Here is a 15863-nt window from a genome sequence, read left to right on the forward strand (position 1 = left end):
TTTTTAAGCTCATTTATCTTTGTTTATATGTATAGGCTACATGGTTGTTTATGCAACTGTTTCCACCATTGTATTAGTGCTTACGTATATTTTATAGTGTCATGAACAGTACCACTTGGACTGGTCTTCTTTTTGCCATATGCTGGACTGGAGTCTGATATATGCAGAAAAAACTTAGCTCATTTATATTAGAGTTTGTTATCAGAATGCATCTTCCTCCATTTGGCTTAATAAACTGATGTTTTACTGATATGGATATGGTATTTTGTGTACTTTATAATGATTTTATTACTCTAATTACGTTTGTATGTGGTAGGTGGGGACACGCATCATCCAGTCACTTGATGTAATGCTGTCCTTAGGTGACTGTACATGGGTGACAAGCCTAATGGTTTCCTGTAACCAAGGAAACCATTTACAACACTGGCTGGTAACCATATAGCCCTATAACCAGATGATGTGGAATCTGCTATGGTGCCCTTGTTAACAGGGTGGAAAGATGCAAATATGACATCTGTCCAAGAACCAAACCTCCACACTCTTCTTGCTCACTATGGCAAAGTGCTGTCTACTGCGAAGGAATATCGGTTCACTGCACAGGATGGCCCTGCAGGGGCAGTTGCTTGCCTGTGGTTGATGAATCTGCATGGCCAGACATACTAGGGTTACTCCACTACCACTACTACTACTATGTTATGTTTGTAGCTATACATAGAGTTGGTACTGGATTGAAATCCACCAGATTAACATATCGGACCAGAGTTGGAGGGAACTGGATCGGGACATAGAGATACCAGATTTTTTTCTGAAGCCCCCCCCACCTTGTGTACCTTATTGTTAGTTCCTTGCAGAATTGTGAATTTTCAGTGAAATTTTGAGAAAGTTTGTCAGTGTAGAAGTGCTGGAGAGTCTGAGATGCAAATTTAAATGAAAATCAAGGAGTCTTCAGTCTTCTTTATATCAGAAGTATATGTTTATGCACCAGTTAAAGAGAAATGGTGACTGCTACAATATGTCAAATCACAAAAAAACAAAGGATACTAAGATTCATAGTTTAAGGTGAGGTCATGTTGGGACAAATAATTTCAGTCATGTAGAGGTAGTTGTTACCTGGGAAGCTGGAGGAGAACTATAGACAACAAAACCAAGTCAAACTCAAGAACAAAATTACTATGGCACACAGGTACATGAAGGCAGACCAAGTGTAGCATAGGATCCTGATTTACAGACTAATGTAAGATCAGTTTACTCTTGTAGACAGGATCTGTTTTTGTAGGAAAAAAAGACTGAGAAAATTTTCTAAGTTCCTCAGTTCATCCAATGACCTTCCTACAAAGATAAATCAGGGTTATGCCCGGAAGTTGATTTTAAGGTTGATTTTGCAGGAAGAGCCTGAGACATGGGAGGATTCTACATTCACCTTTGCCTGTCCTTTCTACAAAAAGAGTTGATAGTTATGACAGAAAACTGATTGAAGCTTGTGACTCTCAGAATAGGTGAAATAAACCAGGTAAGAGTCAGAGGAGAAATTTATGGAGATCTGTAGATTCTCAATTATAGTACAGTATAAGAAACTCGTAGAATAAAGTACTATGGCTCACAAATTAGATATATCAGTTTCTCCAAGAGACACTCATTTTATGTGACTTTGGTGTGATAAGAAGCTGGTATCCCAGGTGAACTGGGTCAGGTAAGGGTAGAGGGTAGATAAAAGGAGATACATTTGGCTTTGTGGCTAAAATATGACAAATTATGGCCAGCTTACAAAAAAAGAAAAAAAAAAAATGCCAAGGGTAAATGTAGTAAATAAAGGTGTACAGTATACTGTGTTATGGTGGTATTTTGAACAAAACCAGGTAAGTTGCTGGTTGAGTTAGGGTAGGTAGAGATTGTGATGTTTTAGAATACATCCCTGACTTATAATGAGGACTGTCTGTGCAAGAGATAAAAACAGTATGTACAATATATTAGCTAGTCAAAGTAGGTGAGGTAAAGTACTATCACAAGCAAAAGTTTTTTGACAATCCATTTCCAGTATTGTGTCATGCCTTCAGCATTATGCGTTAATTCTTATTTGTTGCTGAACTTTTGGAGTATCCTTCCTTCCCATGTGCGCTTATTGTATGCTTCTAATTGTCATCACATCAGAATATTTCGTGTAACACCTTCCATTACTGGGTCTGGCAGGGTGGTGTTGGTGAACTTTGTGATGGTACACATTAGCCTGGTAAATTTACATTGGGTAGGGGCAATCATCACCCTGGTAGGTCATGTTGAATGGGCCTAGGTCGATTCCATTAGTGGTGAAGGCTTGTTGAGCTGTGGCTAAAGTGGCCTCGTCCAGGGTCATCTCTCGGGACAGCACCCATGCATACTGGAACTAGTGGGAAAATTAGGTGCAGTAATTCCTTATTCAACATGCATTCATTTAACACCTTCACTCCAAGAACATATTTGTTGTGTTGTTCATGATATCAGTAGGCAGTTTTATTCACCTATGGGGAGATGTTTCATAGAACACATCATTGGATTGTAAGGGTTAATACCTTCTTCACTATAAAGTTGTTAGTCAGCATAGGAACTTTTTCACTTAACATACCATTGTTCATTGTCAAGTTGTGTAGTAAAGAGCTAGGGATATGGAACAGCCACTAGCATTTATATTCAGATATCACTTACATCTGATTTTGCTAAGTTGTTAGTCAGCATAGGAACTTTTTCACTTAACATACCATTGTTCATTATCAAGTAGTCAAGTTGTGTAGTAAAGAGCTAGGGATATGGAATGGATACAAGCATTTATCTTCAGATATCACTTACATCTGATTTTGCTAATGAACTTTACCATTTAATATACTGTATACTGTACAGATACATCTAGTCATGTCATATATGTTTTCTTAGTTTTATTTGTACTTTTGAATATGATTTTGTTATTTTCATACTGAAATGCAACCTTAAATTTAGAAAGTTATTTGCATTTAACATAATAATATTAGGAATACATCTACACTATTTAGTGAGAAATTACTGTAAGTAGCAGAAGTCAGTGTCATCATATTATCATCTTAACCCAGTTTCTCATGGCTCTTTAATTTTTTTTGGTAGCATGAATCGGAGGTGAGAGGAAGTCCTAGATACTTGTGCTATGAGCATTGTAAGGCAGTTTGCTGTTAAGAAGAGGGTCAGTGTTGAGTTGACCACTCCTCTCCTGTATGGTGAAAGTACAGGTAGGTAAAATATACAGTAGCTGAAAACCGTAGTGTTAGAAATGATTATCAGAAGCAGAGTACCTTAGAGTTTATTAACCCTCAGCTGCATATAGCATTCTGGAAATGCTGATTGGTAGAGCTATGTGAAATATTGTGAACTTTTCTATCATTTCTCACACCTATTTCATGATTATGCGTGATGTGTAGGTCACGAATCATCAGTATGGAGTGTAAACTTTGTCTGACTAAAATGTTATCTTGTTTGGTTAGGCATAGGCGGGTCAAAAATTGTTTTCATCATAAGATGAAAACATATATGTACAGTATATATTTTTTTACTTGTGTTCCCACACCACAGACATATGAAGTGTTTAGGGCCACCGGAGCCTAGGGGTTAAAAGAATTACTAGTATAAGTCATCTTAGAACAGCTTCAATGAGTGTGATGACAGAGGATGTCTTTGGAAAAGTAATTGTGAGCAGGAAAAGTTGTTGCTGTTGCTCAATCTCGGTTCATCTGATCAAGCAGACCTGTCAGCTTCAGGTAAGCAGCCACCCCTATGGAGTTGACTCAGGTTCCCTACACTGTTGATGTTGTGTCTTCAACTTAGTGTGGCTTGAGCTGTGTAGTGCTCCATTATGTGTGCTATGTTGTGTGGGTCTTTTCTGCAAGATGGGCATATGTCAACTGTGATTCCACCCAACCCAAAACTAAGCTAGTAGCTAAGGAGGGCTGGGTGATATCCTGTTCTAAGCCTAGTTATGTGAACTCAAACATCTCTGATTAAAGACACCTGTGATGGGTGGACGTCAGGAGGGGGGCTTGTAGCATGGTGTTATGATCGAGGTGTATTGCCCAGTGTGTAAATTGAGTGCAGTACTTGTATTTAGGTACTGTACTTCATCGTTGCTGGTGCTGGATTGTCTGGAGGTGGGATATTGTTGTAGAGGGTTTGATAATGTTTGTGTGGTGATTGTTTTATGTACCAATGTGTTGTATGTGTGTCATGTGTAGACAGGGGTGTTGTGTATTGGCACAGCCTGCAGCATAGAATTGTGTGCATCTCATATTAAGGTCATCTCTGACATGGAGGACTTAAGTTTCAGAGTGTAAGTGGACAGTGGGAGTGGTTTTGGTGCAGCCAGTGGTAATGCATTGGACATTGTTCGGTATGATTTTTAAGGTATTGTAGTGGATGTTAGATAAGATGGGAACCCATGCTGGGGAGGCATAGGAAATCGCTGGTTTAATGTGTTGTTTGTAGAGTAAGGTGAATGTTTCTTTTGTTGCCCAAAGTCTGGTCCTGTAGTTGGCCTGATGAGTGCATTGAACCTTGGGGTTCTCTGCCTTTTGATGTCTTCTACATGGTCCTTAAAGGTCTGTGCTGTGTAATGTTTCACTCTAAGGACCTTGGTGGAGGATGTGTGTGTGGTGCACGTACATTGTTAGGTATGATGTAGGGAGAGTATCTGTGTTTGTGTTTATTGCTGGTGATAAATGTGGTGGTGAATTTGGCTGGGATGATAGTCAGCCTGTTATCCTTGACCCAAGTCTGCAGTGTACAGGCTGTGTGCATTGTGGTGTGCGATTGTTATGGTGATGTCATCTGCACATGAATTAATGTTTGTAGGTGGTTGGTATGTGGGAGTATCATGCATTTATAGGTTGAAGAGTGTGGGTAATACAACAGAGCCTTTTAGAACTCCACAGGGGAAGTTTTGTGTCTGATGACTTGCCCTGGAATGTAACATGTGCTTGTCTACCAGATAAATAGTTGGCAGACCAGCACTTGGTGTTGTTTTCCATGTTTGCATATTAAATCTTGGTGATTAGTTTGCATCTGAGGATGGCATCAAAGACTTTACAAATATCTATCGATGTGAGACATGTGCATTGTGCGGATGTCGTGGAGTTGATGCCATGTGGTGCTTGTGTGAGATTAGTCAGTAAGGTGTTTGTAGAATGTAGTGCTCTGAATCTATGTTTTGAAATACCAAAGGGGACATGAGGTGTGGCTTTGTTGAGAATGAGACATTCAGTTATTTTTGATGTTGTGCTAAATAGTGTTATGGGTCTGTATAAAGAAGAGAATATAGGATCTTTGTTTGGTTTAAGTGTAGTGATGATTGTTCTATGCTTCCAAGTACTGGGAATGTTACAGTTTAAGTATGAGTAGTTAATGATGTGTGTGAGGACCTGAATGGCTTGTGGTTTTAAAATAATGTTTCAGGTGTTGTGATGCCTTCCAGCCAGTGCTTTTTTTTTTTTTTTTTTTTTTGAGTGAAGGGAGTTACTGTTTGGTCAAAGACTGCTTGTGATGAGAGATTTGTTTTTCAGATTCATTTCATGTTGGTGTTAAAGCACTTGTATTTGACTAGTGGTTAACAAGTATGTTGTCATATTTTTTGTAGGAAGGGATGTGTTGGATGTTTGAGTTGATGGTGGCGTAGGTTTTGGAAGTGCATGTTTCGTGGTAGGTGGTGGTGCCCATCATCCACTCACTTGATGTATTACTGCCTACTGCTTCCTTCACTGTTGTTATTTTTTTTCTGTGTCTGGCCTCTCCTCCTATTTTTCCCATCTTTCCTGTCACTTTCTATTACAGTACTCGTTTTTTCCTCTTCAGGTGGGTTTACATTGAGTGGCAAGCCTAATGGTTTCCAGTAAGCCAGAAAACTATTAACAACACTAGGTGGTAACCATATGACCAACCCATACGTGTTCCATATCTGTAAACAAGTGGATTGGCAGAGAATTACTGCCCCTCCCTGTAAAACAACTAACCTAAAGACAAATGGCAACCCCGTATGGGTCATATTGTGGTGTCTGGCTATAGATAGATGGACAGATAGATGTTTCTGATTTAGTGATACTTGTCAAGTATTTTGTAGAGCTGTGAGGCATTTGTGGAGTAACCTAAGTTGTTACAAAGACCTTCCATTTTATTATTTTTTAACGATTTATTTATATATTTATTTTTGTACAAATTTTGTTGTCAGTTTATTGTTTAGTTCTTGGAGCCTTGTGATGGTGTCTTGTGTGTGTGGGAGTCTGGGAGAGGTGAGTTGCGTTTGTCACATTGTCTTACGAGGCTGGCATTCTCCGATGTAAAGTTTTGGTTGTGTTGTCTTCTGTTGCCTTGTGGACTATGGTGTTTATCTCTGTTGAGTATGTTGTTAAACTTTGTAATGTGCCCGTTAATATTGGTGATGGGTGTGCTGTTTAGTGTGCTGAGTGCTGTTCTGTTTCTTCGGTGAATTTTGTCCAGTCTGCTTTCTTGTAGTTAGTGTATGCGAGGTGTAATCACTCTAGTTTGGCATTAAATGTAAAGAATATACATTCAGATCTATCCATTGGTTGGACTGCACAAGGTGCATTTGGCTTATCTGATTGAAAGATGGCAGTAATGGAAAGAAGGAACCACTTGTGATATATATATGTGTGTGTTGTTCCCATGGTTGTTCAAAATATATATGGATGGGGTGATGAGAGAAGTAAAATCATGTATAATGAAGAGAGGGATGGCATTGGTAATGAATGGTGACGGATGGAATATCTCAGATTTGTTGTATGTTGATGATGCAGTACTATTTGCAGATACCGGACAAGAACTTCGTAGACTAGTGCAGAGTTTTGCTGATGTCTGTGAGCGTCGTGCCTTGAGAGTAAATGTAGAAAAGAGTAAAGTGATGGTTACTGATGCATCAGATGCCTTCCAGTGTGATGTTACAGCGAATGGAGAGAGACTAGAATAGGTGAGAGAGTTCAAATACCTGAGTAGAGTGATAGAAAAGAGAGGAAAATGTACAAAAGAAATGGAAAGTAGAGTGACACAAGGAAGGAAAGTAGCTGGTGCTATGAAGGTCTTGATAAGAAACAGAGTCTTGAGTGTTAATGCTGCACGAGGCTTATGTGAAGGAGTGTTAATTGCTACTTTAACATTTGGATGTGAGACTATGGTGTGGCATGAAAATGAAAAGTCAAGAGTGAGAGCAGTGGAGATGGGACTGCTGAGGAATGTATGTGGAGTACAGAGAGTGTATAAGAAACGAAATAATGTGATTCGTGAAAGATATGGAGTGAGGAAGTCTGTGGACACCAGAATCGAAGAGAGTGTACTGAGATGGTATGGTCATTGTGAGAGAATGGATAACAATAGAGAGTTGAAAAAGGTATATCTGTGTGAATTTGAAGGAGGGAGGAGACGAGGTAGGCCAAGGAGAAGGTAGTAGTAGTAGTAGTAGTAGTAGTTCCCTAGGCAGTCTGGGCGAACAGTCCCGAGTCCCATAGGAAGGCCATGGCTGAGACCGGGCTTTCCAACAGACCTCTCAAAGAGTGTATGTTGTGTTGTTGGCGTAGGTGATTGTGTGCAATGCAGTCTTCCATAATGTGCTTAATAGTATGGGGGGCTGTGCTGCATCCTGGACAGGCATCAGCGACGGAGTCATCCAGCCTCTTCTGGTAGCTTAAGAGGGCTGGATGGTGCCCACATCTCAGCCTGGCCAGGTGGACCCTGTCCTCACGAGGAAGATAGGATTCAGAAGGGTGGATGTCAGGAGGCCATGCATGCAGCTGTGTGTTGTCTTTAAATGACTGAATGGAGCAGCGAGTGATCTGAGTGTGGATATGCTTCTGGAAGCTGGTCTGAGGGGGGAGAGATGACAGTATATGTGTATGGTATCGTGTGCTGGGTGTTGTTTTGATGTTCCTTGGTGTGGGTGGATGTGCTGCCATGGACTGTAGTGGATGTTGTGGGTTTGTGGAGGCTGCAGCAAGAAACTGGGTGCCTCTCATGTCTAGGTGATCGTTGACTTTGAGGATTTTGGTTCCTCGATGTAGGTGGTCTGTGGGTGTAGTAGCTGTGCAGCATGTGATTATTTTTAGGGCCTTGTTCTGTATGGTCTGTAGAGTGTTGTAGTGTGTTTTGGTGAGGTTAGAAGCCCAGGCAGAGCTTGCATAATTCATCACTGAACGTATGTATTGTTTGTATACTGTGGTGGTGGTTTCTTTGTTGTGGCCGAATGTTGTATGGGCAAGTGACCTCAGAGCATTGAGTCTTGGTGTTATTTTATTTTTGATGTTTGTGATGTGTTGTTTAAATGACATTGATGTATTGTATGTTACACCAAGGATTTTGGGCGTGTGTGTGTGTGGTAGGGGAGTGTTGTTTATGGTGAGGTGTGGGATGTGACTGTGTTCTGCTGTCCAGTTTGTGAGAAGAGTCACTGTAGATTTGGCTGGGGCTATTTTGAGCATGTTTGCGGTGAACCATTCATGTAGTGTGTTGAGGTAAGGTTGAATGATGTGTGCAGCTGTTTGCGTTTTGGTGTGTACATGTAAGTGTTATATCATCTGCATAGGAAGCTATGTGTATCTGTGGTGTGGCTACGTCGTGCATGTATAGATTAAAGAGTGTAGGGGACAAAAGGTGGAGGGATATGGTGGATGAGTGTATGAGGAAGAGAGGTATAGAAGTTGGTGAGGCTAGGGGACTGACAAGAGATCGAGCTTTCTGGATGAATGTTGTGAGAAGAAGTGCATGGTCAGGGATGTGGCACCCCATTTTAATGTGATAACTTCCTGATTGACTCTATCAGATACATTTATGTGAAGCTACAGAATGTGGTGAATGTTTTTGCGCATCAGACAGAGTCAGGATTCCGGGGGCTTGAATGATGAGTGAATGGAAGCATGGTCCATTGGATTGGGCAAACTTGGGCTGTCTGGATGTTGCTACTCCTCACTCTGCCTTAGGGTGGGAAAGAAGGTCCGGATGATGATGATGATATATACCGATATTTAAGAGAGAGAGAGAGAGAGAGAGAGAGAGAGAGAGAGAGAGAATGATATCCACAGGAAAAGAAGTAAGAAAATTCTGTGAAAAAAACAATGTCATCGGAGACTTACCCTCAGGTCGCCAGCCTGTTCGCAGTTGTAGACGGATGAGAAGTTCTCATAGTCAGTGTCCAGGACCTGGTACTTGGAGGCCAGATCTGGGAGAAGATAAAATATTCTCGTTAGTGGTGGTACAGAAATAAAGGAGCTCAGTAAATTCCATTATTGGGGGTCGGGGAGGTCCGCATGGGTCATGAGCGATTAGTAGGTGTCAGGTCAGCACGGGTCATGTGAGGTCAGGTCAAGAGGGGTTAAGAGGTCAGCAGGGATTAGAGGAGTTCAGTGGGGGTCATGGGAGTCAGTAGGGATCAGGGGAGGTCAGTAGGTGTCAGGGGAGGTCAGTAGGAGTCAGGGGAAGTCAGCAGAGGTCATGCCGGAAGCCCAGATATATTGCCAATTACAACTTCCCTCTTTAATTGCTCACCCTCACATTGTAGGATATCCGCTCGCGTACAACACTGCAATGTGTATGTTTATGATGCGAGAACTAATTGCAATGGAATACTTAACTGGAACTTTGATCTCTCACTTTTTCAGGAAAGCATTCTGCTGGTGGTGTGGGATATGTGGTGATTTTGATACTGATTATGGAAGTGATTAGATACTTTTTTTTTGTGTGTGTGATACGAATATAAACGAGAATGATCAAGATGCAGCACACACACACACACACACACACACACACACACACACACACACACACACACACACACACACACACACACACACACACACACACACACACACACACACACACACACACACACACACACACACACACACACACAGCGTATCATTGGAAGTGTACTCACGTCCCGGAAACTCAACCAGTAGCACTCCTGGCTCGAGTACCACAGCTGTTCCGTAGATCTCAGTGAATTCCCCGTTTTCTGTCCTGGCCGTGTTATGCACCTCCAACACACCGTCACCTAGAAACACCACCAAAATTAAGCACCTAGAAATGATGCCAGAATTTGGCACCGAGAAATTACACCAAAATTAAGCACCTAGAAACAACACCAAAATTATGCACCTAGAAATAGCACCAAAATTAAGCACCTAGAAGTAGCACCAAAGTTAAGCATCTAGAAATAACACCAAAATATTGCACCTGGATACAACAACGACAGTTAAACTCGCGTCCTCTTCACTTTGATGTCTTGTGGCTGTTTCCCTGATAGTTGTTCCGTATCTTAGTGCACTTCCTTTTTTGTTATTTTTGGTCGTTTTGGGCACCTGTAGTAGTAGTATCACAGTTTGGCTGGCGTCCCTTTCTTCACGGTGATTAGTCCACTTCCTGGGCTTTTCGTCATTGCGCAGTTTATTTCCTGAGCTTAGTATCAGACTGGGAATACTACGGCTTTACATCCTTTTTGCCTTATCTCGTTACTGATGTCATATTCAAGTGTTCATCCTTTTTACAGCTCATCACTGAAGATGGAGAGATGACAGTCTTGGGTGAAGTTAAAGTGGACTGAGTATAGGGTCCCAAAGCTGTTCCTTAGATCTTGGCGAACTCCTTATGTTTCCTTGCCGTGTTGTGCACCTCGAGCACACCATCACCACCAAGAAGCCAAAATTTAGCTGGTATCCCTTTCGCTACCAGGATGTCTTACGTATTTTATATATATATATATATATATATATATATAGCAGTCAGATAGATTATTTTCTGGTTAGGAGGGCCGATAGGAGGTTAGTGAGGGATGTTAAAGTTATAGGAAGTGAGGAGTGTGTGCAGCAGCACAAACTATTGATTTGTGATATGGTGCTTAAAGAACAAATGATGAAAAAGAGGACTTATGTACCTAGGAGGAAAATATGGAAGCTGAAAAACCAAGTAGTAAGGGATGCCTTCTATAGCGAGTTGAGGAGAGTGGTGGCTGAACAGGGAGCTGTAGACAGAGGCGTTAATGAACAGTACAGAGCCCTCAAGAACAATTTCTTGAGAGTTACTGATGTAACATGTGGCTGGACAAGAGGACCACCAAGACATAAAGTAACTTGGTGGTGGGATGAGGGTGTAGAAGCTGCAATTAAGGAGAAAAGAAGGCTTTTCCGGGAATGGAAGAAGGGTGGTAGCAAAGAGGAATATTTGGCTGCCAAGCGTAGGGCTAGGAGAGAGGTATACAGGGCAAAGTCTGAGTCACAGAGACAATTACTTGATAACCTAAATCATGGGGAAAGGAAAAATATATTTAGGGTGGCAGGTCAGGTGAAGAGGGATAATCGGGATATCATAGGTGAGCAGTGTGTGAAGAATGATGAAGGAAGGGTAGTGGTGAACAGTGAGGATATTAAAGATGCATGGAGAGAGCATTATAACTGGTTGTTGAATGAGGAGTTTGACTGGGACAGGGAAGGTTTGGAGCCAGCAGATCCAGTGTCTGGCCCTTGGCCTTTGATTGATACTGCTACTGTGAGTGAGGCAATAGGCAGGATGAGGGTAGGGAAGGCAGCAGGTGTGTCTGGGTTGACTGCCGAAATGTTGAAGGCCTCAGGCGATATAGGGGTGAGTTTAGTCACTGACCTGATAAATAGGATTATTTATGAGTGTGTTGTCCCAGATGATTGGCTGAAGAGTGTAATTGTAAATGTGTATAAAGGGAAGGGTGATGCCCTGGAAAGAGGGAATTATAGAGGTATAAAGCTTTTAGATCAGATAATGAAGGTAATGGAGAGAGTTTTAGAAGGTATGATTAGAGAAAGAGTGAATATTGATGAGATGCAGTTTGGGTTTATGCCAGGTAGGGGGACCACTGATGCCATATTCATTGTTCGACAGCTTCAGGAAAAATATATTGGTAGGAGAAGGGATCTTTATTTTGTTTTTCTTGATTTGGAAAAGGCCTTTGACAGAGTCCCTAGAGAGGTGGTGAAGTGGGCAATGAGAAAGCTTGGCTTGGAGGAGTGGCTGGTTAGGGTGGTTATGGCCATGTATGTGGGTGCTCACACCCAGGTGAGAGTGAATGGAGATTTGAGTGATGAGTTTTCCGTGAATGTTGGTGTGCATCAGGGGTCAGTCTTGAGTCCCATGTTGTTTATCATGGTACTTGAAGCCCTTTCACGTGACTTTAGAAACGGACTCCCGTGGGAGTTGTTGTATGCTGATGATTTGGTGTTGATTGCAGAGAATGAAAGGGAGGCGGAGGAAAGGTTTAGGAAGTGGAGAGATGGTATGGGGCAAAAGGGTTTAAGGGTAAATGCAGATAAAACAAAAGTGATGATATCTAGCGTTGGTGGCGGTACTGTCAAAGACGAGGGAGAGTGGCCATGTGCAGTTTGCCACAAGGGCGTGGGAAGTAATTCCATCTTGTGCGGTGTGTGTGATAAATGGGTGCATAAGAGATGTAGTGGTATCAGAGGTAGACTGCGAGATAATGCTGATTTTATGTGTATGGCGTGCCGGGGTGAGCAGGTGGAGATCGTCAGACGTGAAAGAATTGAACTTGCTGGTGAATCTCTTGAGTGTGTGGAAGAGTTTTGTTATTTAGGAGACATGTTGTGTGCTGGAGGTGGGGCTGGAGCTAGCTCTGTGGCTAGGGTGAGAAGTGGTTGGAAGAAGTTCAGGGAGCTCTTGCCTCTCCTGACATTGAGGGGCTCTCCCTACGTGCTAAGGGGTCTTTGTATGCAGCGTGTGTTAGGAGTGTAATGCTGTATGACAGTGAGACCTGGGCAGTGAAGGAGGAAGACATTCGCCGGCTCAGACGTACAGAAATGACAATGATTAGGTGGATGTGCAGTGCGTCCCTGCGTCCAAGGCCTGGAGGGGCTGGGTTTACAATGGAAGAGTTGAGAGGTAGGATGGGACTGGAGTGTATTGGTGTTGTGATGAGGAGAGGTAGATTGAGGTGGTTTGGACATGTGGAGAGGATGGGGGATGATAGTTGGGTGAGGAAGGTGAGAAGTGTTAATATTGGGGGTGGGGTTATGAGGGGTAGACCGAGAAAGACATGGGACGAGGTCATTAAGTGTGACCTTAGGGTTAAGGGACTGAACAGGGAGGCTGCAATGGATCGTGCAGCATGGAGAGCCGCCATTAGGTGACCAAGGCCGACACATGCAAGCATGTTGGAGCCTTTAAAAACGAAAAACGAAAACGATATATATATATATATATATATATATATATATATATATATACTGTATATATAGACTGCTGTCAACCCCTTCACTACGATGACATTTTTGTGGTTGATTTTGCTATTGCGTTTGTCTACCACTTGGCCTGTGTCTTGCCATGAAACTGTCATAAGGGGATGGTAAAGAAATGGCCTGGCGTGCAAAGGTATGGGTGGGATGGGTTTGAATATTGATGGGCGGTGGGACTGGAACTGGAGCAGTGAAAATGGATGTTGTATAAGTGTGTACACTGAAGGTTTGTTTTTAAACATCCTCTTAGACTGAAAGTGTCAGGGGAGGGTAAAGGAGTTGGCATGGGGAACAACAAAATGGGTGGGATGGACTGGAATTGTTGTGGGGGATGGGGATGGGCTGTGAGAGTGTAGGCGGTGAAAATAGGTGTTTCAGCATTAATGGTTTGAGTGCAGTGTTTTTGTTTTTCGCCAAGAAGAAGAGAATTTTGCGTTGCTATCCTTAGTCTTGAGTCTTAAGTTAGAGACAAAGGCGTCAGCAGATTCAAAGTGTTAAGAGAAGGTTCTTACTATGGGCACATACGGATTCCATCACAGAACCTTGTACCATTCCGTCGCCGAACCTTATACTATACCGTGTCCCAGCGCAGAATCTAGACAGCCTCGTTACTATTGGACCACCCAGCCAGTAGATGATAGTGCTTAGTATGACGCTACTTGAAGGTTCATTAGACCACGTTCTAGGCATTTCGGTGTTCAGTACCAGGGATAATACAGGCGAGTGAGAAACGGAATACCCAGAACTTGGCACTGAGATCTTGGGTGTTATTATTCCAACTTTTACCCTGACTTGCACAGTCGGACACTTTGCTCAGAATATGTTCTTTTCCCGGCTCTGTGTGACGAGACCTATATTGCCATGTGCCTAGGCGACAGTGTTGCTCATTAGTGTAGGGACGAAGTGAGACGAAAGTATTTACTGGCTGGAAAAAATGGACCCAGCGCTCTCTGAAGTTAAGACATTATTCGGTAGAGCTCCGATTCCCACACATTTGACACTGAAGTTAAATGCCTGTCTACTGCACGAGGGTCATTAAGGCACATATTCAAATTTTGCAAAGTCCCAATCTTTCCCCAAGACCGTGGCACGCAGCCGTTGACTTTACAACCCAGGTTCGTGTTCCAGTTCCATGTACGATAGGTTGAGAAAAAAGAAGCATGCGGGTGTTAGAGACTTACCAAGGTCGCTGTAGATGGCGTTGACGCAATCCTGGTGGCCTTCCCAGAGGAGTGAGAAGCGTTCGATCTCGTACCAGCGCCCCAGGTACTGCGGTGGAGAGGAAGGGGGGTGAGTCGGGCAGTGTGGGAGGGATAGGGGGATGTTAATGGATGCACGGGTGAGTGTGGTACGGATGGGGGAGTGTGGAAGGATGTAGGGGTGAGTGAAGTAGGAATGGGGGAATGTGATGAAGTGTGGGATGGTGTGGTAGGGATCGGGGAGTGTTTGAGGCTGTGGGGGTAAGTGTGATAAGGATGGGGAAAAGTTAGATTGTGTGATGAGTGAGGCAGGGATGGGGAAAAGTTAGATTGTGTGATGAGTGAGGCAGGGATGGGGAAAAGTTAGATTGTGTGATGAGTGAGGCAGGGATGGGGAAAAGTTAGATTGTGTGATGAGTGAGGCAGGGATGGGGAAAAGTTAGATTGTGTGATGAGTGAGGCAGGGACAGGGGAATGGGAAGGAGTGTGGAAGGGTGTGGGGATGAATGAAGCTGGGAAGGAAGAACGTGGTGCAGTGTGTGAGGATGCGGAGATCAGTGTGGGAAGGATGGGAGGTTGCGTGTGAGTGTGGGATTGTGTCGGAGTGAATAAGGCAGTGACTGGGGAATGTGGGTGTGGGAGAGTAGGGAAGTGTGGGAGGGCGTGGGTGAGTAGGAGTGAGTTAGATAAAATACTTAGATTCACTGACGCTGGGGTGCTTCAAGGTGATCCGGCCATTATATACTAATTACAGAACACTGAGAATATTAAGGCAACAAAACAGAAAGCTCTTCCCCTCCCACTGGACTCTCCGGTGACTGGTCGTAAAGGCAAGGATGTGTATAAGCAACATATTCCAGGACTAGAATGCCTGATGGATAGGGTTATAATATAGGAATGGTGGAAATTAGAATTGAATGTAAAGCTACTAAGAATTATGTGATGAAAACGGCGCTATTAGTTTGTCATGCATTTTTTTTTCAATTATTTCAGAGAGAGAAAGAGAGACAGAGACAGACAGACAGACAGACGCCATGAATACTCACTGGAACAGGGTCCAAGTCGGCCTTAGGAGTGACTTCAGGACAGACTCCCTCACTGACCTCTCTTAGCATCCCCCTGGCCACCCCGAGTAAACAAACCGCAATTGCTACAAACACCATACGCGCCATCTGTTGCGTGAGGGAGTTACTGTATTATTTTCTCTCTAACCTAGCCAAAAATTGCCATCAGTCCATCTTGTATGTCGAGCTTTAAATTAAATAAACACTAGAATGTGATCAGTGGTGTACCCAGAAAGTTGAAAAGGGGGGGGCCATATATATATATATATATATATATATATATATATATATATATATATATATATATTGCAAAAGGGGAGGCCATGGCCGCATGCCCCCCC

General features: G+C 42.8%; 1 protein-coding gene across 1 annotated transcript; it reads right to left on the bottom strand.

Moving 5' to 3' along the window:
• Positions 1-2233: 2233 nt before the first annotated feature.
• On the bottom strand, positions 2234-15630 carry LOC145410654 (apolipoprotein D-like). Its single transcript, XM_080280768.1, has 5 exons — positions 15505-15630; positions 14441-14528; positions 9920-10036; positions 9120-9205; positions 2234-2380 (listed from the first exon to the last, which is right to left on the bottom strand). Exons 1-5 carry the CDS (start codon positions 15628-15630, stop codon positions 2234-2236), a joined length of 564 nt encoding a protein of 187 aa, XP_080136894.1.
• Between the last annotated feature and the right edge of the window lie 233 nt (positions 15631-15863).

Source organism: Coenobita brevimanus, chromosome 86 (genome assembly GCF_032717465.1).
Source record: "Coenobita brevimanus isolate Jiangsu-jjx chromosome 86, ASM3271746v2, whole genome shotgun sequence".
Classification (NCBI taxonomy): domain Eukaryota; kingdom Metazoa; phylum Arthropoda; class Malacostraca; order Decapoda; family Coenobitidae; genus Coenobita; species Coenobita brevimanus.

Bases quoted from the DNA above. Each gene is read 5' to 3' on its own strand.
- LOC145410654 (XM_080280768.1), bottom strand. From the start codon at position 15,630: ATGGCGCGTATGGTGTTTGTAGCAATTGCGGTTTGTTTACTCGGGGTG. The intron at 14,529-15,504 runs GTGAGTATTCAT...TCTCCACCGCAG, and splicing joins CCGACTTGGACCCTGTTCCA to TACCTGGGGCGCTGGTACGA. The intron at 2,381-9,119 runs GTAAGTCTCCGA...TTTTCCCACTAG, and splicing joins AACAGGCTGGCGACCTGAGG to TTCCAGTATGCATGGGTGCT.